At 44.4% G+C, this 24,919-nt stretch overlaps 1 protein-coding gene across 1 annotated transcript in view; it reads right to left on the bottom strand.

Moving 5' to 3' along the window:
• AKAP13 (A-kinase anchoring protein 13) overlaps window positions 1-24,919 on the bottom strand; it is a 158,670-nt gene that overhangs the window by 84,501 nt on the left and 49,250 nt on the right. Inside the window, exons 5-7 of the mRNA XM_088538629.1 lie at window positions 21,387-21,570; window positions 10,598-10,787; window positions 4,992-7,803 (exon numbers count right to left, since the gene is read on the bottom strand). Coding sequence (XP_088394755.1) covers window positions 4,992-7,803; window positions 10,598-10,787; window positions 21,387-21,570 — 3,186 coding nt within the window. The remainder of the gene's footprint in view (window positions 1-4,991; window positions 7,804-10,597; window positions 10,788-21,386; window positions 21,571-24,919) is intronic.

Below are 24,919 nucleotides of genomic sequence, written 5' to 3'. Positions count from 1 at the left end.
TGTAAAAACAGAGGGTTCGCACAGGCAATTTAAAACAAACTTCTCCCAGTGCTGGTGATATTTTTCTGTTTATTCAAACCAGTCTCAAAAAAAATGAAAAAAAAAAAAGAAAAAGAAAAAAAATTCCCCAAAATCCCCAGCCTTCAACAAGTCCATTTTACTTCCAACATCTGGTTTCATTCCTGTCTTCACTGCTTGTTTGTTATTAGTTTTAACAACTATCGTGTCTGGGACCGAAGGAAACTATGAAACAGCAGCGAGCACAAGCAAAAGCGAAGGCTGCAGAACGCCTAAAAGGCTCTAGGCGAAGCTGAGCTTATCTGCAGGTATTTGCCTGTGCTTTTTAAAATTTGGCTCCCCCTAGTCTAGTTGCACAATCAGAATTTTTGCCTTTTTCTTCTTACCATAGCCTAAGCACAACACAAGAAATGAGACTTGTCTTACTGATTGATATTTCAAGTGTTCAATATAGCAGCTTCAAAAAAGTAGTTCTTCTGCACTGCCTTAGGGAAGATGATTTTATCTCTGGACTAGGAAGACAAACCCTTCCCTGGGGAGTTTACAACTGGTTTCCCCCTTCCTCGTGCCACCGTGATAGTGTCACCACTGTGTGGTGGCACAAACATGTCCCAGCTGTTCTCTCTGCCCAGCAAAGACATGAAAGCTTCTACCAGCCACCATTCAATAGGGCTTCCTTTCTGGCTACTTTTCCTTGGCATAAAAATTAAAGCCATCATGCTCTTTTTTTAAAAAAAATTGCTATGTTAATGACTCTCATGACACGTATCAGGAATTAATGTAAAGATATTGTGATAATAATAAAAGGTAACAAATTTGCAGCGTACTACTGATAAACTAATTCCAAACTATTAAGTCGAATTACCATAATTTTGTCTCCAGTAGATGAGTTTGTGTGTTACTAGCGGCAGACTCTCCAAAATCAGAGCTAAAGATACAAATTTCTGAGAATCCCATTTGTTGGCAACGCAGTGATCAAGGCCACGATGAGAACGACTCAGGGTTGGAGCAAATGACTCCATGTTAGTACCCAGAGAGGAAGCCTTACCCATTCCAGGGGCACATCCCACAGGCAGAAGTGTGCCACAACTGTTTAGGATTTGTCCAAAATTTAGAACACAGGAAGCTGAAACTGCTGGCATACTGAGAATGGGTGAAGCGGGCAGCACAAAGACACCCCAGGATGCAAAACAGCTGGAGGAGCAAGCCATTTACTGAAACACAGCACTAGGCCTCAGAAAAATATCAGAACATTCCCAGTTCTGCTTGGGATTTCCTCTGTGCATGTGAAGAAGTCCCTAAAGCAGCTGAGAGCCTCTGCTTCCCCACTTGAGAAGCAGAAATGTTATTTATGCTCCTCTCCCTTGTGTTAGATTTGAGGAGATAACGTGACCAGCGCTTGCAGCATTCTGACGTCCTGCACATGAACACTGCTCCTCTTCAGGTCTTCCATTAACATTTCATCAGCTCAATCCCAGCAAAATCTGACCTTCCCTTTCACTGTCAGTCTAGATAAAAATCAAGAGTTTCAAACACCAGAAACGCTGTTGTGTGCTGACGCTGGACACAGGCGAATCTGTGTTTTGACTTCCGTACCACCCTCAGGATGAAATCCAAGAGGATGGTGTTTGCATTCTGCCAACAGGAAGGAACCATTTCTTTTCCCCCTAGAAACACATAATCCTGAGCACTCTACTAGTATTTTAATACTATCACAGAGGCCTTTGGGGCACGAGTTCATCATTGCACATGTTGTACTGTTAGTGATATTTGTTATTGATTCATCCTGCTGCTCTACAAGGTGATGAAAGCTGTAGCAAGTGCCTTCCCATGCAGCCATAGGGAAAATGCCTTCAGTAAGAACAAGCTGAAGGCTTTTAAAATTCAGAATAAGGTGACATTTCTACTTGGCAAGGAATGTCTTTAAAGACTGAGACCTTTCAAAAGAGTCATTAGGGAAACTTCATCGAGAAGAAAAACTAGCGATCACAGTGTTTGAGAAGCAGAAATGTTATTTATGCTCCTCTCCCTTGTGTTAGATTTGAGGAGATAAGGTGACCAGCGCATGCAACATTCTGATGTCCTGCAGCGTTCTGATCACAGTGTTTGCTAATTTAAGATATCCAGCCCCAACTATACAGCCTAACCTTGCCAGAGTCACTTTTTGCATCTACCTGTAGGCGTTCTGTCAGCAGAGCTGTGTTGCTCAGACATACCCCGTTTCCTCTTTTCTTGCCCAGCCTGGCTATTGAGGTCTGCTTTCATGTCCTAACTGCTTGGTTTTGAAGGAATAGTAGACACCCGCCTGACTTGTAAATAACGTGCTTGGAGAACCTATTACTCAGATGCAACGGAGTTCTGACTCAAAAGCTTATAGCAACACGAGCAGCTGCCTTACGAAAAGTTGGATCTTCTTGTCTCTTCAACTTCCTTCAATTTGCTGAGCACTCATTAGATATTTATCAGGATAAGACAATTAGCCCTTTGAGGTCTCTATTTTTAGAATAGTCTGAATGTAATAAAAGGTGATGAGATAAACAAGGATATATTTAGGAGTAATTTTATAACATAACTTAAAAATAAAAACCTATGATTTGAAGTACAGGCAACAGCAATATCAGCTGCTTCCATCTCTGACTATTTAGGCAGACAATAAAAACCTCTGACCACACATGTTTCTGAGAAATGGCCTCATGACCTACACTTCCGTTGGAAAGACTTTATTCTAGGCTATCCGAAAAAGATTCGATTCATTCTACTGAGCAGAAACTGCTCCTGCACAGACACAGAATAAACACTAAGTAAATAAGCCTTAGGTCGTAAGGAAAAGAGCCCAACATTGAAACAGAAACAAAAGAGAGAACTCGTGCAAAGGGCTGCAGGCTGTTGCAGGAGGCAGTTGCACTTTGTGTGCTGCACAAAGCCCAGCTGGTACTGGCAGGAAGAATGGACACAGTAATACTAAAAAGCAACAAGTTTTTCGCTCTCTTGAATTAGTGTCATATCAAAGCTCCAGATTCCACTCTACAGGAGGCAAGTTTTTTTTAAGTATATCATATGGCAAGCTTGGATTCAGAGGACTATGCTTTGTCTATGAACATCTATGAATGTCTTTGCTTTAAGTGAACATTTTGGGGGACTTCCATAACATAATACAACAGCATGAATCCTTGGAAGAGGCCATTCTAGCTGAGAGTGCCCCTTGTGCAGCATCACAGCACAATAAGCAACTCTTCCTTATGGAGAGAGCACTCCTGTACTCCAAGATCTTTAAACACTCAGTCCATACACATTCCAAATCAGCAAGAATATCTGCACAAGTATCACCTTCTCCTTCCTAAAAACCTAGCACAGAATGATGCCTTAATAAAAGAAAGGTATTTTTTCCTACTCTTGTTACTAGCTTATAGGACTGTCTAGTCCTTTGTCTTAAAAGGAAGGGCTCTACACAATGCCACGGCCCCAGAAATCCAAGCTGGATACATCCCTGGGCAGTAACGCCTGGGCCCACAGAGCGCGGGGGGAAAGACGCCCCGAGCAGCCAACGTCCCTGCCAGGTATTGCCTTACAGCCACCCCCCTGCCATTGAAATGTCAATCTGCCAGCGCACAAAAATAGCTTGCTTTTTAAAAACAGCTTTCTAATCCACACTTAGAGAGTGTGGCACATGTTCACTAATTATCCCCTGACTAATAAACTTCTTCTAATAAACTGAAACTCAAGGCAAAAAAGTGTTTGCTGGAGCCATCAGTGAGCCCCAAATAATCAACCCTTTCCCCTGCCCCCCTCAGTTCTTCTACTATCAAATATCAGGCCAAATCAGCTGCCACAACTCTATTCTACCTTCAGATTGAGGAGAAAACTCCCAGCATGAAGCAGAGAAGTATCTTTACAACTTTCAAACTCCATGATTTAAATCATTTACACCTTTCTAACACCTTTTACACCTTAGATCTTTTACACCTTTTCTAACTTTCTTTGCTCATTTGCTTATACTGTGGTGGAAAAGGAAGAAGATGCACCGTACAATTTTCTCATAGCAAAGAAAATACTGGCAGCTGAAGAAGTCCAGCTGCTTACACTTAACAGCTGCCCGAACAGGTGGAATATAAAGATCAGATTAGCTCCATGTTTCAGTAGCAAATCCACCTATGATTTAATTCTGGACTAGAGGGAGAAAATCCTTTCTTTTTCACTCAGTTCATCCCTTTGTTTCCCCCCACTCCCTCCCCCTTTTTCCTTTTTGGAGTTACCTGATGACGTTGCCTCCTAGCTCATGTTGCACCAAGTCTAAGCGGTCCCCAAAGAGCCACCTCTGCCCCGCGTCAGCCGCTCGGCAGCCGATGGCGGCAGGGAAGGCAGGGAGCATCCGAGGGCCGGCCCCGCTTGAACGCACTGGAAAACAAGGCTGCCGCTTTGCCGGACAAAAGCTTCGCAGGCAGGAAAAGGGAGCAGGGGGAGGGAGGGCCCGCTCGCTTTTTTAAATGACCTAATACCACCAATTAGGAAGTGGCTTTGCACAGTTCAGAGGGACACGAGCAGCTGTGTCAGCAGGCTGGAAAAGAAACTTTAAGATGGTGCTGTTAATAGGCTCTGCGCAAGAATAAAGGGCAAAACTGATGGAAAAGCTCAAATTAGCAACAAGCAAATAAACTGAGCACCCAAAGGAGGGCATATTGCTTGAAGATACAGCAAGCTTTTTTTCCCCGTCCTGTTGTCCCTGCTCCATAGAGAAGACACGCAAAAAAGTCTCTGCAGATTTGTGAGGATGCCCTTTTCTTACCTCCAGTGGCAGCCAAAAGCCATGCATTTAAGCTGACTGCAATATCTAACTTTAGATTTCTTCCTTTTTGGAAAAAACCCCGCACTTCCTCTACACAGCAGGCCCCTTGCAGTTATTTCCTTTCCAGTCTGATGAAACCCCACGCACACCTGCAGTGCTTCAGAAAACCAACTGAGGGTACTTCTCATACCTGCAGCAGGCTCCAGTCCTCGTGCCGCTGGGCTGACGCTCCCCCTCTTTGCCGGGCAGCTTAGATCCATTTCTCCATTAGGGCTAGACACTGCATCCAATGGGGGTAATTTTTCTGGTAATTCAGGAGAACACGGTGTCTCTGAAGCAAAAACGACCGCATCAAAACTTTTTACCATTTTAGGAACTTTATCCAGAGCGAAGCCATCATCTGCCGAAAGCGAGCTCTTCACTCCCACGTTTACTGGTGACTCAACAGCATTTAGGCAGCACGGAGCCTGCGAGCAGGTCGGTGCCGCCGTGGCTTTGCTTTGCTTCGCTTCGCATCCATCAGGAGCAGCCACAACCTCCTCCTGGGCTGCCGTCGCTCCGGGCCCGGCTTGGCCCTCGCCGGCCGGGCTCACCGTGTCCGCGCTGGAGTCGCTGTCGCACGTGGGCTCTTCGGCGATGGGCTGAAGCGCGGCCCTGGGAAGCACGCTCTCCATGTCCTCCTGCTCATCCGCATATGTCGCTGTGGGGGGCACCGCCACCACCCGGAACGCTTCCTGGTCCTCAGAGGCGGCCACGGGTGTCTCCATGTCCAACGGATCCTTCAGCTCCGGGCTGACGCTGCACAGGGAGATTCCTCGATGGGGACCGTGCTCTGGCTGGGGCCCCACATCCGCACCGGTGCTGCCCGCCGCGTCCGCTGACTTGTCGCCTGATTCGGGGCCTTGCCCGGCCACTTCTGCATCCAGGGCCTCGCGCACTTCCTCCCCGCGGGCCTCCCCGGGCCCGGCAGCGCCTGCGGTGCTGCCACCTGCCGCGGGCCCCTCCGGGCTGCCGGCAGCGCTCACAGCAGCGGCCACGAGCTCCTCCAATACCGCCTTCTCCATGCCGGCCTCTCCTTGAGGCTCGGCTTTGCCTTCGTCAGCCTGTCGGGAGCAGCTCTGCTCCGGAGAGCCCCCTTCTCCCTCATGATCGAGGGCCCGGGCAGCTCGTGCAGCAGCTTTGCCCGGGCCAGGCAGCCCCGCCGCGGCTGCCGCCGCTTCCTGGTTTTGTTTAGCACCTTGGCTATGAGTTACGCTGGGTGTGCCTACAAAATTACCCGGCTCCGGGCCTGCGCCCTTGGCACTCGCACGCCCGTCAGGGTCATTACCTTGCAGAGCTGCCTCCTGCCCGGGAGGTGCCACTGCAGCGGCTGCCTCCCCGCCAGCAGCCGGCCCAGCGCCTTCACGTGGTGACAGTGGCAACGCGGCCTCCGCGCTGAGCCCCTCCTGCCCCGCAGCGCTTTCTGCGCTCGCTGCTTTGGCTCCCGGGGGCTCTTCTTCTTGCAGCCGCGCACTCGGATCTCCCAGAGGGGATGACCCCATCTCGTGCTTGCTCTCCTGAGCAGTGTCTAATTTTGTGCTGTCACCCATTTCATCTCCTGCGCCAGTTGCATCTGCAGAAGGGCGGCAGTTAGCAACTTCCTGACCTCCGTTTGCAGAAACAGAGCTCCCTCCGCAGCTGGTATCAGCTCCTACTGCTTCCTCTTCACGGGCTCCGCTACCCTCCACGGCTTGGGCTGCAAATTCGCTTTTCTTGCTCCCCTCCTGGCAACACACACATTCTCCACTGCTTTGAGCAAGTCCATCAGTTTCGTCACTTTCAGGTTTAGCATTAGCATCATCAATTTCCACACTGCCTCCTGGGCACAGCGAGCTAGATTTTGCATCCATGCTATCATCTTCTACTTGCTCTTCATGCTTCCCATCCTTACTGCTGGCATGGATTTCCAAAACAGGATCATGTTTTGGTGCCTTCACGCCATTCACTGCTGGCAATGCTGCCTCAGTGTTCACAGTGACATCCTGCCTCTCTTTGGCAAGGGAATTGCCTGAACTTTCTAGGAAGCCGTTGTTTACCAGATCAGTGCATGAGTCTGCTCCGGACTTGCTGTTATCACTGGTCTTGCAAAGGCCAACAGAGAGATCATCAGTGCCAACATCTGCACTGGTACTGTCACATGCCGGCATCGCTTGCACAGTTGCATCCTCATCTGCACAGTCAGTGCCATTAAAATCACCGAGCAAGGGCTGAGCAGCACTGGCTGACTCTTCCTTAGCTGTGTGTTGCTCTTTTAGATTTGCATTCCGCATTTCACTGGTCTCAGACATCCCATCCTCTACCTGCTGCCGTCCGGGAGACTTATCAGCCGTCCCTGCGCAGTTCCTGCATTCAGTTTGGCCCATGGCCACATCCACAGGGGAAGCTGGGGTTTTGTCTGCAGTTTCAGCCACTGTAACAGCACTTTCAGCCGCGTGCTCTTCAGCAACGTGCGCTTCCTGATGGGTACTATCTTTACTGCACAAGGTGGCGGGATCTAGAACAACTCCAGCAGATGTCATTCCAACTTCCTCATTTGTATTTCCACAGGATGGGAGACTTACAGCTCCATTTACGGCCAGGCACAGGCTGAGCGTGCTGTCGTTTTTGTCTGATACTGTTCCAGAGTTTGCAACAGGGGTAGGCTCCTCCTCTTCCTTTTTAGTCAACGTCACTGTATTTTTACTTTCACAGGAGCTCTCTGCAACCCCCAGGATCTCTAAGTCACTTGATGTATCGCTTGCAGCTCCCAAAATCTTGCTGTTGCACTTGTCCTCCTGGCAGGTTTGGGCCAAGAGTTGCTTGTTGTCAAGTTGAACAAGATCGGGTGGATTTTCCTTCCCTCCTTCTCTTGCCATTTCTTTTAGGCTCTGAGATGCAGTGACTGGGTGACCATCTGGCTCTGTTCCTCTATCACAACTATTAACAGAGTCTCTCAGTGCAGATCCTGTCTGCTTCCTTATATTCTGTAAAAAAAAAAAAAAAAAAAAAAAAAAGTGGAAAAAAACATGATTGTTTTGTTCTGCCACACGTTTAAAGTATATCCCCTACACACAAAGTCTTTATCAAAATAATGCAATAGAATATTTAGTGTGTCACCTGCCATCCTGATGCACTACCTCAGACAGAGTTACAAACATACAGCAGTGGTTGGTTTAACTTGTGGTCTCGTAACGTCACTAATACAGAAATCATCAGAATGACAGAAACGTTGGTTTGAAGGAGCATTCAGAGGTTGTCTACTCCAATCTCCTGCCTGAAGATGGACTATCTGCAGCACAAGATCAGGTCAGCCAGTACTCTGCATCGCCAAGCTGAAAGCCTCCAATGATGGAGTTTCCAGCATTCTCTGAGTTATCTGTTCCAGTGCTGCACCACTCCCTTAGTGAGTATGGACCCCTATCCCAAGCTGAAATTTGTGCCTCTAGCCCCACAGTAGACCATACGCTACTGCTGAGAAGAGTTTTGGCTCTGTCATCTTTGTAATTCCCCTTCCAGCAGCTGTAGTCATATTTCATGAGTGCACGTAAACTCAAACTCAGTTAACATAACAGTTAACTGAGTTAACATTAACAAATAATGCAAAAATATACCAGTCTAGTCCCAAAGGTCTTGAGCAAATGCTGCTCAAGAGCAACTCCAGATTCCTGCTCAAATATGCACCACAGTTCTGCTCAGTATTGCTCAGTTTTGCTACACTGATGGAAATTTTGTTCCAAACATTGGAACAGGCTGATGATGACCCACTCTGCCCAAGTGCAATCTGTTGCTGAGAAAGGCATACATAAATAAAAATCTGGAACTTATCTCCCAAATGGAAATAAAAACTTGAGACTGGTAGCATACTGTTAAAATTAATATGTGCTGTATTGTGGAGCAGCAGCAATGTTCTCAATTCCTGTGTAACCTGCATTTTTGTTCCAGTGTATCTGTTGTGTCAAAAGTCTCCCAGATTTTTGGTTGGATTAATACAATGAAACCTTGGCTCGGGGCTTTACATTGCAAGCTTTCTGAGGTAACATTGGTTTCTTATTCAATAGGAGGGCAGCTCCTATGCATTACAGGCAATGCAATATTAATGTTCTAATGATCTCTTTCAAACTATTTCTACTTTGCATTTATTCATAGGCAATTTCAAACAATACATAAAGTTTAGCAGTTTAACCTAAGCAGGGTCCTTTTGATTTTGTTCAAGCCTCTGAAAATTCTTGGAGAAATTAAATTTAATGCTAGAAGGCTCCAATTAAAGACCCTTTTCCCCCCAGTTTACAAAAGATCAGTATCATAATTGAGGCAGCACAGAGAACTTCTACCTGTTGCATATACAAATTGTGGCTAAAATTATTGCTGTTCCTTTACAGCTATCACTTTAACTATTCTTTCCACATTACTGAGGTTTGCAAACCATGACCACTGCCACCAAATCACTGAATCACAGGCCACTAAATGCCCTTCTGGTGCTTGTGATGATCATCCTGTTTAAATCCGTCCCTCTGCCCATCTTGCCACGCACGCTCTCATCCTCGTGCACACTCTAGTTTTACGAGATGCTCCAAGACAGGTGACTTGTTACAAGTGACGGGGAGGAAGGCAGCGCTGTCTTGCAAAGCCAACCTCTCCAGCACAGCAACGCGAGGGCTGGACGGGGTTTTTTTTTGTGTGCAAATGAAGCAGCTTGGACAGCATGTCAGCACTTCAGCGGCCACAACCCCGCAGCCCAGCACGAGACTGCTCGACTGGTTTCCAGCCAGCACGGACAGACGCAGACAAAAGTGACACTCGTTTAGGAACAGGCAAAAGGAGGGGCGGCGGGAGCCCCACGTCCTCACAGTGAAGTCACCCTGCCGAGAGCCTGAAAAATACAGCCTTCTCCAGAGGAAGCCAAATGGCTTTTAACTGACCCTGAATGAACCTAAATGAAATAATTATAGGGCTGCTTTCCAAATACAAATCAGATTAGATGTGAAGTGAAACAGTGTTGGAAAGAAAGAAAGAAAGAAAAAAAAGCATCTAAACATAGCCTTTTCTGATTTCATTGTCAGACAAATTGCACCCATCTGGCTCTTGCACTAGCAAACAAAAAACAAGCTTGACACACAGACCAGGTTTTAGCATTGTTCTGTGGAAAGGAGAAGCACAGTAAGGCGACTTTATGGTTAGCTCTGGTTTGCTGCTCATGCCATCAGTTTCTGCTGAGATCAGGAGTAGTAAAGCTTAGAGAAAGACGAGAGCAGCCAATTCCTCAAAACTTGTTCCTAGCCTACTGCCTACAGACCATGGTTCTCCCCTTTCCTAAAGAAAGGAACAAAAAAATCCAGGACTAGCACTATTTAAATACCACACCTTTTGCTTCCTAGCCACCCCGGAAGGATGTTGTGCTATAAGGAAGGTTTCTGGTCCTTTGCACACAACTCTCAGCTTAGCTGCTCTTGGGGACCTGGCACGAGCCAGGAGCACAGAGAGGTCCCACCAGCCTGGCACGTAGCTTGCTTGACTTTTGCTGCTGGAGCCCGTAGAGAAGACTTGCCTGCTAAAGCAATTTCCTCAGATTCATCCCTGTCTCCAGTCAAGAAGCAGAGGGGCACATGTCTGCCTGGATATTTGATAATGACATCCAGAGAAAACATCTAGACTCATTTGTAAATACATCCCCAAAGGCTGCCTGAGTGGGACGTCCTTATCAGACAGCAGTCTGCTCTGAAAGCCAGCAGCAAACACCCTGGGTACGTTCCTGTTTAATCACCCGCTCCTTTTCCTTACCGTGTGCTCGTGGCTCTGCATGTGCTTCCGAAGCTGCCGTATGTCATCCTCCAAGCTGCCCTTTCGCCCTTGCTGGGTTTCAGCTGTCAGCACGTAGACATCGAGACCCCGGTGGTGTTTCACACAGTAGTCCCCTGAGTGCACTATGTGAGACAGGGTACTCCAGGAGTCCGGCTCTCTAGCTTCCTCTCTGAAATAAAACACAGCCAGGTTAATATGCAGTGCTGCACTGCAGGACATAGGTGGTCCTTCACTCTGGACAGTCATCTAATCAATGGCCCAGGCAAAGCAGAGCACTGGCTCCAGGGCCAGACAGACAAATGCACACGGGTACTGCTCAGCCCTGAGAATGAATTCGATTCAGAGCTAAAGGCAGACACAAGCTGCATTTGCCTGGTCCTTCCAAATCTGGTCTGACATAGCCTCAGGTAGAAAGGTCTTTCCCCCTGCCCCCAGACTGTAAGAATACAAGAAAGACTAGAGACAAAGAAAAAGATAGTTGTTTTTTAAATTAAGTTTTTAAATTAAGTCCTACTGCCCACGTCTACCCTCGGTGCTACTCCCCACGTCCACCCTCGGTGCTACTCCCCACGTCCACCCTCGGTGCTACTGCCATCTGTTTACCCTCGGTCCTACTCCCAACGTCTACCCTCGGTCCTACTCCCCGTGTTTTCCCTTGGTGCTACTCCCCCTGTGTTTTCCCTCAGTCCTACACCGTTTCTTTATACTCGGGCCTACTCCCCATGTTTACTCTCGGTGCTACTCCATCCGTTTACCCTTGGTCCTACTCCCTCTCTTTATCCTCGTCTTCCTTTCACTAAGATTGTTCCCATGGGAGAGAGCCTGAGCCATAACACGCGCCTTCCCCTTTGTGAAGATGAACCCTGAGTCACGACAGGCTTCCTGAAGTTTCCCTTTGCAACACAGCCACAGATTTCCCTACAAGGGCCTGGGATGGAGCTGGGATTGTATGCAAATGATTGAGGTATACAGGAAGCATATACAGGCACTCAAGCAAAATCACTGCTTTAGACATCTTTGCCACCTTAGTTTCTTACAGTAAACACAGCAACTCTCTCTCTAAAGGGCAAGTGTCCACCACAGCGCAGACAAACCCATAGGGATACTGTCCACAGACCTGTGCAATTTAGAAAGAACAGAAAAAAAAAGCAATGACCAAAAGACATTAAAGCAGGCAACAGCCATAGGCAGAGTAGGGTGGACTAACTGGCAGAGAGAAAAAAAAATACTGCAGACAACAGCAGTGGTTGCCATGACTCTGCCCTAGCAGGATGTCCCTCCCTGTTCTGTGACTCATTTGGGGTTAAAAACTGCAGCACACACAAGGCAAACTCAAACAAAGCGGACCTACATCTTTTCCCATTCACCACAGTGTAACTCAATTGACTTCAACAGAATTACTCTTGATTTAGACAAAATCAATATTTCTACAGAGAAACAGAAGGAAGTGTACAGTTTCTTTGGCGATTAGTATAAATCTGATCATCCAGGCAGTGAAGTCAACTGAGTCACTGCAAGTGTAAAATGACTAAATAAATGGCCTTCCTTTATCAAGGAAACACAGACTTTTCTGTCTAGGGCATTTTTCCTTTCAGCTGTCATATATGAGAAATCACTGCACTCAGGGCCACTTGCAGAACTCAAAGCAGCAGTCAGCACAAAAAAACAGTTCATGAGGACAACAGCACCAAGATTCAAGAACTGAGCGCAACAGCCTCCGTCCATTTCCCATCAGCTTCAAGTCCACTTACGAGCCTCTCCAGATAGGCACCCACAGAGCAGCCTGTGGAACACAGGACTAAAGGACCTCCATCACTTCAAAAGCCTCAAAATCTGGAAGCAGATTACACACAAGGCCGGTCCCCTGCAACACCAGGAGAACGTCTACCCTGACCGCTGCTCCCTCACCTTGTCATCAGCCAGGCTGGCTGAAGGATCACTTCCATGTGCCAAGAAAGCAATTTATCTTCATATACAACTTCACACACAAGCAACATCATTTTTGTTGCACATAATTAGAGCAATGAGGCAGTAGATGTCCCAGCCCACCAGCTCCTTCAAATTATCTTTTCCACACGTCAGTGCATTCAGGGATGGATGGATGCAGGAGAGAAGACAAACAGGTATTCACAAGTGTTAACTTGTTTGCACACTGATAATTCTGTTTTTCAATCACTTTCATGAGCAAACACACTCTTGCTAATTTGTCTTTGTATGTTGAGCTTCATCTTTTATGTCCCTTCAGTGTATCTCATATGCAAGTCCTGGATTTTACTGAAAGTTGATAAAAGAACATTTTCTTCCAAAAAGGAAAAGCTTTTACACACATTTTGTACTGCTTGCTTGTGAAAAAATCATTTTGTTCAAATGAGCAATTTCTGTAGTAGTGGTAATTTTATACAAGAGCACGTTCAAGCTGGTTAAGTAGGAGCCAAAACCAAAAAGGCTAATATTTACTCAAGAATTATTAACAAAAATGTATATAGAAGCTCTACCATTCTAGAAGTCAAAAAGTCTGTTTCCATTCAGCACAAAAATCAGCTGCAGTTGTGAAGAGAGATCACCAGCAACGAGAGAAATCTGTCCTCTAAGGTTTCACCATCCTGGGTCAATTCTTTCTCATGCTTCCCTTTTTAAAAGTCTCCCACAGAAACATGGAGAAGATAGCAATAAACAAAAAGCTTCTTTGGTATCATCCCTAAGTCAAAATTTTTGCAGAAGTAAATACCTTGCTTGGCTAAAAAAGCACTGGCAGACCAATGAGGTCTATAGCTGGCAACATTCCCTGTCATGTCTCCACCCTCAGCAGGACCACACCGCGCTGAGCTGAATGCTGTGAAACGGCTGCACCAGCTTCGCTCTCTGATTCATTTGCTCCAATTTTCTATCAGATAGAGGCACGCAAAGGGAAGGAAGGGAAGGAAATTCCAAGCTTTGGGAAAAGACAGTGTTTGTATGGAGAAAGGCAAAACTTACCGAGCTGCCCTGAGCTGGTGGGCCCGCGTCTCGGAGAAGGATGCCAACCCAAACCGGTGCAAGAGAAGCAGCAAACATCTGAAATCATCACAACCTCCAAAGCACCATCAGGCCATGACCCACCCGGACCGGGAGGACTCATAAGGCTCAAACCACAACCTGCTACTACATACTTGACCCAGAAAACAACACAATCTATGCTATTTTTTTGTATCTTCAAGAAGTGCCGATGCCGTTTTGTCTCTGGCGAAGGAGGATCCGTATTTGTGTGCTCAGCCCCGTCCTTTCTTGCGGTAGCGCAGTGAGGGTGGCGCCGGGCCAAGAACCAAGGCGGAAAGAGGTAGAGGAAAGTCTGCAAATGCACAGCATGGCTCAGCGCTTCCTGCAGATACTAGCAAGATATTTTAAAAAGAGGGAAGATAAATAAGAAAAGGAGGGTGAAAAAGAAAGGAAAAAAAATAGAGGTTATGGCTGGAGCAAAAAATGTGCCCATTTTCAGAAGTCTCAGAAACTGCATCAGTTTTAAGAGTTTGAAATCCAGCTGTGTGGGTCTTCCTGACACAACTGGTTTCCAGTATATAGATAATAGATTTTAAATAGAGGGGAGAGGAAAAGTGGGAAAAGAGATCAGAAGCAGCAGCCAGAAAAAGCCTTGCTGGATTAAACAGAACCTTGTGTTAGAAAGATTTATCCAGCTATCCCACAAACAAGTCCGGACGACGGTGTGGGAACTCAAGGTGCTATTTCCTGGGGATATCCCCTCCAGATTTCAGAGCCAGACTTTGGCTCAAACAAAACAAACTCTGCAGTGTTGCCAGCTCTTATGATCTTACTATAAGGCTGACAATAGCCCCTGATTTATTCTGAAAGCACCAGCCTCTAGATTCACGCGATAAAGGAAAAAGACATATTATTTTAAACAAAGCCACTACTATTATGGTTGCGGTGAAAACTTATGAAATTCTGTAATTTAGGTACTCTCATCTGTAAGGCAAATAAAAACTAAATTGAATTTTTATCTTACATTCCCATTCAAAATTTGATTTATTATTGTTATTAGAATTCCATGCTGAAAAGATCGAATGTCTGTAGTTTGGGATAAACAAGGAAAAGCACCTACTGGGACAGGAAGCTGGATTTGGTGGCGATTGCGCAACACATCCTTCAACCAGACAATTTAAATAATAAATATAGCAACAATCCTCGACTATGAAAATTCAACACCCAGATGTAATGCAGTCACCAGACTCCAGGCAAGCATTTCAAAAAAATCCCACTTTTCCAAACCGATCACACGATTGCGTATGGAATTCAGTATCTTCCCATTCTTCAAGGAAAATTGCATAGCTACTATCAGTAAACGGCTACTTTTAAAGGTAACAACTGCCAATTACTAACCACAATTAACATTTTGTGGCAATGCTACTACTCCCGGGAGGACTCAATGTATCCAGTTTGATTGCATGTACCCTTAATATCTTCTAAACAGAACATTTAAGAACAGTGCAAAGTAAACGGAAAAAGTTTCTTAGAAATTTGGCAAAGAACAGCAATGCTATTTGCAGAAGCCCTGTGGTAACGCAGGCTTTGCACATTCATGGTCAACTTTTCACCAATGACCTTGCAGTTTTTCCTGAAAAATGCTAATGTTCACAAACATTTCCTTGCTTCTCCTCATTTTTGTAATCATCTGTATGCAATATACATGAGACTCAGAAAACACATGGCTCTAGGGCATGCTATAATGGGCTAAAACGAATTGACATTTCATACATTTGAAAGATTTAGCAAAGGGTAGTCTCATTTCAGATGTTTCCAAGAGTTCCACAAGTCCTAGGAAAGACCAGCAAAGCAATAAAAAAATGTTTCCGATATAAGAACACTTTATAGACCACTGACTAATACAAATGCTCTGAATTTTGAAGGAAAAAATTGAAGTTCAGATGATGTAGCATTGATGACTAACCCCTTACGGTACTTCACAGGAACACTAACTGGAGTGGGTTAGGACACCGAGCCAAGTTCAGGATTGCATAACCTACACTTCACTATGAGGTTGCATATTTAACAATTTTTTAAATTTAAATTTAACAATTTTACACTTAGACCATTGATTGACACACTATACAATGCTAAACCACGCAAATGTGGCTTGTTCTTTCAAGAGCTGTTGCCAGTCCCACATGTCCAGGTACCTTAGCAAATCAGATTATATTTCCTCCCACCAAGGGTCTGCAGCTCCTAAATCCAAGTACATGTCAGGCTTCACTGTTGGTGAGACATTAAAAAAAAAACTCAACTACAAACTGTCAAGAAATATTTTAGCTCAGCTCTATGATATGCATTCCATAGGAATAACTATTATTCTCTCTGCATTTTATTTGTTCATTAGTTTAACCTTCATAGCCTTATCTAACAGTAAAGATGCACTTGTTGAATAGAGATCTCAAAGTTCAATATAGAACTTGACATAGTCTATGATTCTGATCAGTAAAGAAAATAAATTTAAGGTGAATCTGTGAAATACACTTGAAGTGAAGACAGACACAGTCTATTGCATTTTAAACACAGCAGCACAGTCAGGGAGGCTATTTTATCACATTATTTAGTGCTAAAAAGGCATCTTTGACCAAGATGAGCGAAATGGGCCCAAGAGACCCGTCTCAGCAGAACGTGTCCCTGCGCTGCGAGCGAGCGCGGCCACGCGCCGGGCAACGCGACGCCGAGATGGAGCCCACGGCCTCGACGGCCTCCAACGCGGCAGCTGCAAACGCTGCTCTTTACAGTAATTTGTTCAAACTTTAACCTCTGCTACAGACGCATGTGCTTCTAACAGATCAGCTCCCAACGCCAAACTGAGGAAGTACCTCAAGCAGGTATCCAGCTAACCGGTGCCTGAGGCCAGCAATGCAGCTGCTCTTAGAAATCACTCCTTCATCTAAACTTATCCTGAAATGGAAGTGGTCTATCCCAAGGCTCAAATCCACACAGATAACCTTGTGTACCTCAGATACAAATCTGTATCTCAGATACATTGGCAGCTCAGATAATGACAGCTACATCCTTGCACCCTTCCTTCCTCCCCTTCCATTTACAGACCACACAAGGCTTAAGGCCCTGCAATTTTCTGGACCTCAGAATCAGGGTCACTGCTGGACTGGGGGAATCATTTCCTGTTCATATCTTACCAAATCTTCTCCAATCTCTTCTTTTTCCTCCTCATGCACCTATTTATGTGAGCATTATCTTCTAGCACCTCTGATTTCCAACGATTCCAGAAAGGAAAAGGCAGTGTCTGCTATAGGACCTTGCCTCTTCTCTGCATTTAGAGGTGGAAACACACAAAACAAAGGGGAAGAGGAAGCCAACGAATCAAAGCCAGAGCCCTGTTAGGGATGTGGGAACACGCTGGGAGAACAGTAAGAGCTGGAGTACGTAGTGGGTGAGTAGGTGGAAAGAGGGAAACACAAACTCTTCCTGCTCCGTCATGTTTGCACCCGATTGCCCCATCTCCACCCTGCTCTCCTGCAGCCAACAGAGCCTCGCAGCACCTCAGCATCTTTATCGATTAAACAGTGATTGTTCCAGCCATAACCTTGAAATTCAGTAGATGACAGAAAATTAAATATATCTATATATATCTTGTTGGATCACTGCTAGTGACACAGCTAAACAGCACTCCCCTTTTAAAACATGTATCTGTGTTTTGAGTCCTCTCTCATTTGCTTCATTGCAACAGACATCCACAAAGCCTGAATTTAAGAGAGCTAATGCTAATACCTAATACTAAAATTAAATGTAAAATGCTTATCTTAACTATTATCACAACCTGTCAGAAAACTATTTCCTAATTTCAATATGACATTTAAATCCTGTGCTTTAAATAAAGAGGACATTTTTGAAAACAAACATATGTTTAAAGGACTTGCTAAACAAGACATAGGGCAAATCTTCCTGCAGCTCTGACTCCGAAAAGCAACAAAATTTACTCCACTATAAAAACAAGGTTATTGAAAAACATCCTCAGTTTAGAGGCTCTATGGAACATACAGCACCAACTACTCATGTAAGACAGAAAAAGAGCAAGTGATAATCACACGTTGCAAAATGTTCATAAGACACTTGTGTTACCATTGAGTTATTTCTCATGTGTGTTAATTAAATCTAAGTCAATTTAATCTGGGAAATACACATTCATGCTGACTTACTGCTTCACATACCAAGTTGCCCAGATGCTATCATAGTATATTAAGGAAGAGCAATCCCAGAGCTGCACAGAAGAGCTCCTTAGAAAAAGCAAGCAGAGAATGCAACAAAAGCAAAATTAAAATCAGAGGGAACAAGTCAGAGACTGCTGCAGGCACTGGGAAAACGCAAGATTCATTCTTACAGACTTCACTTTCCCCTCATTTCCTCTTTTGAGGGGGCATAAATCACTCTGCTGTGGAGAGACTGCAAGCATGTAGCTTTGTGGAAGAAAAATTATACTTGGGAGTTATTAGACAGAACTTTACTCTGGAAAAGTACAATTAGATTCTAAAACCAGAATTTACATGCTTTACACAAGAGCCCTTGCACTTTCCGGCAATCAAGAATAGCAGCTATTTCTTGGAGCCATTTTACTCGCCTGCTTTACAAAGCGTTGCAGAACATGGAGCTGGCAGGCGGATTATAGCCTGCACTGCATCTGAAAACATCAACTAGTGCAAAATGCAGCTGTCCTATTACAGACTCCAAGTTACTTGCAAGGAGAATATTACCCCCTGTTTAAAAAACTGAACTGCTTCTTCAGAGCCCTCTCTCCTCCAACGAACGCAGCAGCCGACCAATGCCCTGCAGCTAAAATTGCCCAATTTAACATAAGGAAGCAACGGGCTTCGGCTCAAGACCCTTGGCTTTGGAATTCCTTCCTATTGCACCTGAGAATTATAGAAACTTGGGGCAGGCTGGGCAGCCTACCTGTTTTCTAGAGCTTTTTCAAATCAGATCGGTGTATTTAAAAACAACTGCTAACCAGACGATTATTGAGCAGACAACGAAGGAGAAAATCCTGATATATGCTTTTAAAAAAAATGTCATCCTTCAGGCAATGTCCTATTCCGTCTGCACCACAAGACAGTGTTTACTGAGCAGTTTTAATTTAGAAGATGAAACAAGCACCCTCAGGAATGCTATAACTGGACTAAAAACACTGCTAGCATCTCTATCCAGCTTGGACAATCTGTGTGCTCTATTGCAGCTCTCCATTTCAGTCTCCAAATAAGTCTTTCATGTCAAAGAGGATGCAAAAGCCCATTCATGAGCCAAATACTGCAGAAAAGAATATTTCAGGGGTTGCAAAATTTAAAATTTAAAAGCATCTTTTTTTTTTTTGACCCTGCCACAGCTGAAAAGGGAAAGCTCATCTGATAAACAGAAATTCAAAATGTCAGAAGTGTAATTAGGTTTTTAGAAAAATATTTACACTGCAGCTGAATCAGACTGCTTTGCAGCTGAACCCAGGCAAAACTGCAACAACGGAGAAGTTTTTGTGCCTACTTTTTAATGATTGTATCCTAATTACAGCAAAATTTCACCCTTTCCCAGTGATGACTGGAAGAATCATTGGAAAATGCACGGTCCTGCAAATTAGCAAGTAAGTGAACAATAAAATCCCCCCAAGGATAATGCATCACTAAACACACTGCATTCATTTATTTGTGAAGTGTAGTTTAATTACTTGTAAAATAATGACTCCTTTGTACAGGCTCTCACTAGCATGTGCTGCTGGTCTCTGTTTTGCTGAGTGGTGTAAACTGGGTGCCAAATCGGTGTGCGTGGATCGTACAGCGCGTGCACAAGCAGAGTGCAGAAAAGAATTATACAGTATCCATTGTGTTTTGACAGCACATAAGTGATATATACTTTCTTCGTTGAATTTGGCTGTACCTCTATATTTTGAAACTCAGTACTTCTGCTCTCAATAGGGATTTTTTTAGGCCTAGATCCCACCTCTTTGCAGAAAGCAGCAAGCACCACAAAGTCACTGTGGTGGCCACTGCATCGTCCTGAGCCGCCACCGCTGTGGAGATTTGGGGACCCCTGGGATAGGTGGAAGGGCTGCCAGATCCGTGATATTTCCACCAGGAAAAATAGTGGTAATTTTTCAACTAAATAGTCAAGAATATGCCAGAAAAAACAGGAGCTGGGATCCTGCTGGCAAATGTGACCAAAGATGCTACAGAATCTTGTTTCCAAAGACGAAAAATCCCTTGGATTTCATGAGCAGTATCTACTAAAGTGAACAGCATGGGGCAATGCCATGAAACCCAAGTGCCAGATGGACTGTTTTTTTCCACCAACAAGGAACTGCCATCCTATTGTTGGTGTCAGTTGTGAAATCCTCACCAAATACATGAATTGCTGTTGTAACAGTTTTGTCTACTTCCCATTCCTTATTAAATTACCAGCTTTACTCCTATTCACCTAACAGCATTTGCTGTGAGCTATACAGTTTGGGCCAATTTAACTCTCTTGACTGCATGTAAATCCTGTCATGCTGTGAGTCTCAGGCAGGAGGATTTTGCTGTAGTTACAGGATGATTTGCACACCCCAGCATTACAAGGCAGCCCAAGTTTAGCATGTTTTCAACAGTATGACTGTTGTTAAACCAATTTTTCCATGCAAGTTCAACACTATGTCATCTGAATATTAATCCTGGACAGAAAAGGTCAGGGTTTAGTTTCTGTCCCATGCTACACCTTTCCCTTTATCTGCACTTTGCATGTGAGTTGGCAGAAATGTTAAATAAGAAAGATGAAACTTAAATGCAATCATAGCAGCCGCACTTTTTCTAACAAGCTCACCACTTACCAAAATACTATATAGAAAGCAGAAGGGTTTACAAATTGTAAAGTGGAACAGTTTTGAATGACATTCTGAACAGAACAGTGGACTCCTATACTGGGTTGTTCAACATAAACCCTAGCTATCTAAAAATTCAAATCAGAAAAACAAAGTTAATAAACAGAGCTTACAAGAAATAGCCATCAGAATAACACAAATGCAGACTAAATCTTTCCTCTTTTACAAACAGCCCCCTCAGGACTTACTTAAGCTCTTTGCCTTTATCAGCCTCAGCTTTTAAAGCCTGCTGTTCAAACATTTGCTATTCAAAAATAACCTATTTCTGAAGGATTCCTTATTAAATCCCACAGTAAACGCAAATGTGACTAGTTGCTACTAGTTATTAAGTTCTAGCTGCTTCTCATAACCATTGGTAAAGGAGAACAGTTTCTGCTTTTAAATATTTATATTAATTTTCATCTAAACCAGACACTGGCAGTTATCTATACTCCACAGTATGCCACCATATTTCAAAAGAAAAACCATGACTTCTTTTGACCAAAAAGTCCGAAAGTGCTCTATAAGAATGCAACAGTCACAATGACCATTGCAAAGGCTGCCAGCTCTCTTGAACAGCTGTACTTGGTCAAAAAGGAGCCTTTTCACTCATGTTTGCATAAGATTTGCGCTTAATTACTCAGTACTTCAGTGACTCACTTGGGCTTTAAAGGATGGCTGGAAACTGCTGCAACCAAACAGAAAAGGAGAACTCAACATTGCTATTGCACTTCCAGAACGCCTAAGGGCTCGCCCCATTGTTTCCAACAATAAAGGTAAAAATAACATTACAGAAATGATGTCTTTAAGGGTAGAGTTCAGCTCGTAGGCATTATTCAATGATAACGTAAAGACATGTATGACCCAAAGAACAGCAAAATAGCAGAGGAAGCACCAAATCATCCTTACTCTGTCAGAAGCCGGTGCAGCTTCAGGTAGCCCCTCTCCAAGGCCAAGCTCACCGGCGTCGCCCCTTCGGTGTTGTGGATGCTGAGAGCTCCTCTTCCTCCTGGCTGCTGGAGCAGGAACCATGTCAGCCGAAGCAGCCCCAGCCTCACTGCAAAATGCATCAACGTTTCCCGAGGAGTGTTTTCTGGGAAGAACGAAGGGAAAAGAGAAAGGCATTTGTAGACGGTGGGGTAGGTGGATGCCCTTTCCCCGCATCCCAGCCCCCGGAGGCGACGCATACACGGATACGGCGCGACGGTTGGCATCAACCATCGCAGCCAGGAGCCAAGCAACCCCACACGGCTGCACCTGGAAAAACACCCGCTGCAAAAGGAGACTGCTGAGAGCTAGGAGGGAATCAGACTCGAAAGAGAGGGAACTGCTACAGCAGCACTGGACGTGCTCAGGGCTCCCAGGATGAGACTGAGCACAGAAGTCAATGTGAAAAAGCCCATTCCTCGAACAGCCACAGCTGCAACGTTGCAGAATCTGCCACATCCAGATGGGTTTGTCTGTACCAAACCCAAACACCTTCCTCACACACTGGATCAGAGCTTAGGGACAGTTTTAAGACAGCAATTCACCCCAAGGCACACATGCAGAGAAAAAGAAAAAGGTACATTTAAAGCACAAATCTGGAGCAACATAGGAGAACGGTTTAGCTTTTATTGCAGATAAAAAGTGAGGATTTTGCTTTCCCCGGTTGATTTTGCCTTAGTCTAGCTTTTCCTCAACTTTAAGCAGTAGCTACAGAACTCTGAGCAGCAGCATTTTATAAACTAGTAATCTCCATTACTGCTTTTTATGATTAATAACCATCTCCTTCTAATATGGTAAAAGTCACTCTTGATCCTACGCTTTCATCTTAGAAAAATAAACCCCTGTTCTAAGAGCAGTAGCCCTAGAACTTTGCTCTGAAAAGTTTCAACCAAAAATGAACTCCAGGTGAAAATATTGTATTTCAGCAGTTCAAAGCGTATTACTTCTGTATAAAGAGCAAAAAGGTTTGGGATAAAAAAAAAAAGTAAAACATAAACATTTGTTCCTTTAATTAACAAAGGATTTCAATTCTGAATGGCACTACCAATTAAAAAACAAAACAAAACACAAAAACACCAATTGGGTCTCAGTAAATCATGTCCGTGAGCTCACTTGGTTTAATATCTTGACTCTTATAGCAAAGATTTATTGGGTTATTAATTTGGTTGCCAGCCAAACCTATGCAGCAGATTTTAAAATGCAAGTGCATAAGGCTTCTAAGATTTAATTAAGTCATGTTTTTCCTAGAAGTATGCCACAAGAGAAATCACTTCTGAAACGTACAGCTTGGGAATTCTGTTGCTTTGCTTACTTACTTGCTTTCTTAAGGGACATCATTAAGACCCTGAGTGGAAAACAAAGCCAAAATGGGGAGTTCTCCCCTGCCTGCCATGCAGTTTTTCCCCAAGCTTCTTGGATCAGTTCCTGCAGAACTAATCTGTATTCAGGAACCAAAAAGCTTTCTGGCACCAGCTCTCTTCCATATGACTCCAAATTAGGTCTCTGGGCTACAAACCAATCCTTCCACCCCAACCTCCTCCTGATTAGTGTAAAGCAAAACCACACTGGTCTGAATGCATGAGCATGTCTGAATGGAGGTTCCAGCTGATTAGAGAAAAAGGATATAGCTGAGCTCACTCAGAGACCTTTTCTCAGCCTGTGGGAGCGTTAATGGCAAGGATTTGGGTATTAAGTACTGTAGAGTGCAATGCTTTAGAAGGAAACAAGGCAGCAAGGTAGTTGATAATGGGCCTTCAGTCTTGGACAGAAGGAGCAATGAAAAATGGCAAGCCATATAGACAGGCACAAGGGAAGATTACTGATGAGACTGCAAAGAGGAGCCAGCAAAACTGGATACGAGTAGGACTTACCCAGAGCAAAAACATATGCCTGAGAGATTGTACCAGTAAAAGATCTGCCCTGCTTTACCCATACTAATAAATTGGCAGAGTTAACTATAATAATTAAAATGATGCAGGTCTTCCTGCTGTTCATATAGGAAGTACAGAAGCATTTAAAGTAAATTATTGCTGCATGAATAAAGAATGTGTTATACTGGTCAGGCCATATCTGTTGTAATATGAGACCTTCTGCTGAAACGAACACCCTTGTACAAAACCTGAGCAGGGTAGACCCGAAAAGCATTAAGCACAGATTCTGGGATCAAAATGTTTTCCCATCCATCAGCTGAAGCCTGCACAGTTAAATAGAAGCATCTTCTACTCACCAGCTCACGGGTCACCAGTCAAGCCACAGACTCCAAGCTGTGCAAGAGACAGGCAACCACTCAGCCTGCCACTGATTCAACTGATGTCCTATTTCACTGGAGGAAACGTCCTTGCCCTCCCCAAACTAACAGACGCTCAAGTTAGTGGACATATGAATCCCAGCATTTGGAAGGAGGTGTCTACATAGACTCCTGAAGTAGGGCAGTGCCCCTATGCCTTTGGGCAGCAATAACTTGTACGTGTCATTTCTACAAGCAGACATGGCACGTTGCCATCTTAAACACACAATCTCACTCTCCAGCTCCAGCTGATAAGTTCTGCCTAACATATAACCTGGCATGAGGCCATTCTAATAGACAGGCATGGACAACGACACTAAAGAGACAACCCCCTGTATGTGCAACAACTGCAGGGACCCCGGGCACTGGCTTTAGGTTTTGGAGTGCCCAAAACTTGCATGGCTAGAGCTGAAAGGTACGTGCCATCTGCGCACTGCATTAACTACTAATAGGCAATGAAAAATACACCTGTGTCTCTTTTGCATCCAGTCTGGGAATGCTGGGAGGTGGAACAGGAGAGAAAGATGGACCAAATTCTTCCAACTTTCCCACCTGTGAAGAAAGAAAGCTTGTAGCATGGGAGGCTGGAAATTCAGGCAATGATTTCAATGTCTTTCATGGTGCAAAGTGCCTCTGCCAGGCATGGAAGAGGAACAAAAGCTTTAACACATAATAGCTAGAACTCCTTCTCTCACTCCATATCAAGAACAAATCCCCCATCTTAAAATTCAGAGGTTGTCCTCTGAATGCCAATACAAAGGTCCCTCTAATTAGGAAATTTTAGAAATACAAGACATGCAATACTGGGAAGGCCAAAGTTGTTTTGTTCCTTTCTCATTTCCTAGTAATAGGCAAGAGTTGAAACATATGATTATTATCCCATAATGGCAGGGCACTCTAATCCAGCTGGCAAAACATAAGATTTTTGATGTATTAATTTTATGTATTTTTTTTCAGCTGTGACACATGAGCAGACAGTTTGTCTGGGTAACTAAGGACAAAATTTCCATGGAGGATGTCAAATGTACTTTGCTAACTGTAAAAGATTAAGGCTCACAGTGCTATGAACACAAAACAAATAAGCACTGAAGAAATAAATGTTTGGGTATGACACATCTGAGAACACACAAACTGCTCCCTAAATAAGAACTCCATCTTAATCCTAATT

This window comes from Tinamus guttatus, unplaced genomic scaffold (genome assembly GCF_059628265.1).
Source record: "Tinamus guttatus ecotype Peru unplaced genomic scaffold, ASM5962826v1 Tinamus_guttatus_pri_ptg000004l, whole genome shotgun sequence".
Taxonomy (NCBI): domain Eukaryota; kingdom Metazoa; phylum Chordata; class Aves; order Tinamiformes; family Tinamidae; genus Tinamus; species Tinamus guttatus.
Note: the sequence above shows the minus strand (reverse complement) of the source record. Positions and strands in the feature narration are given on the sequence as shown.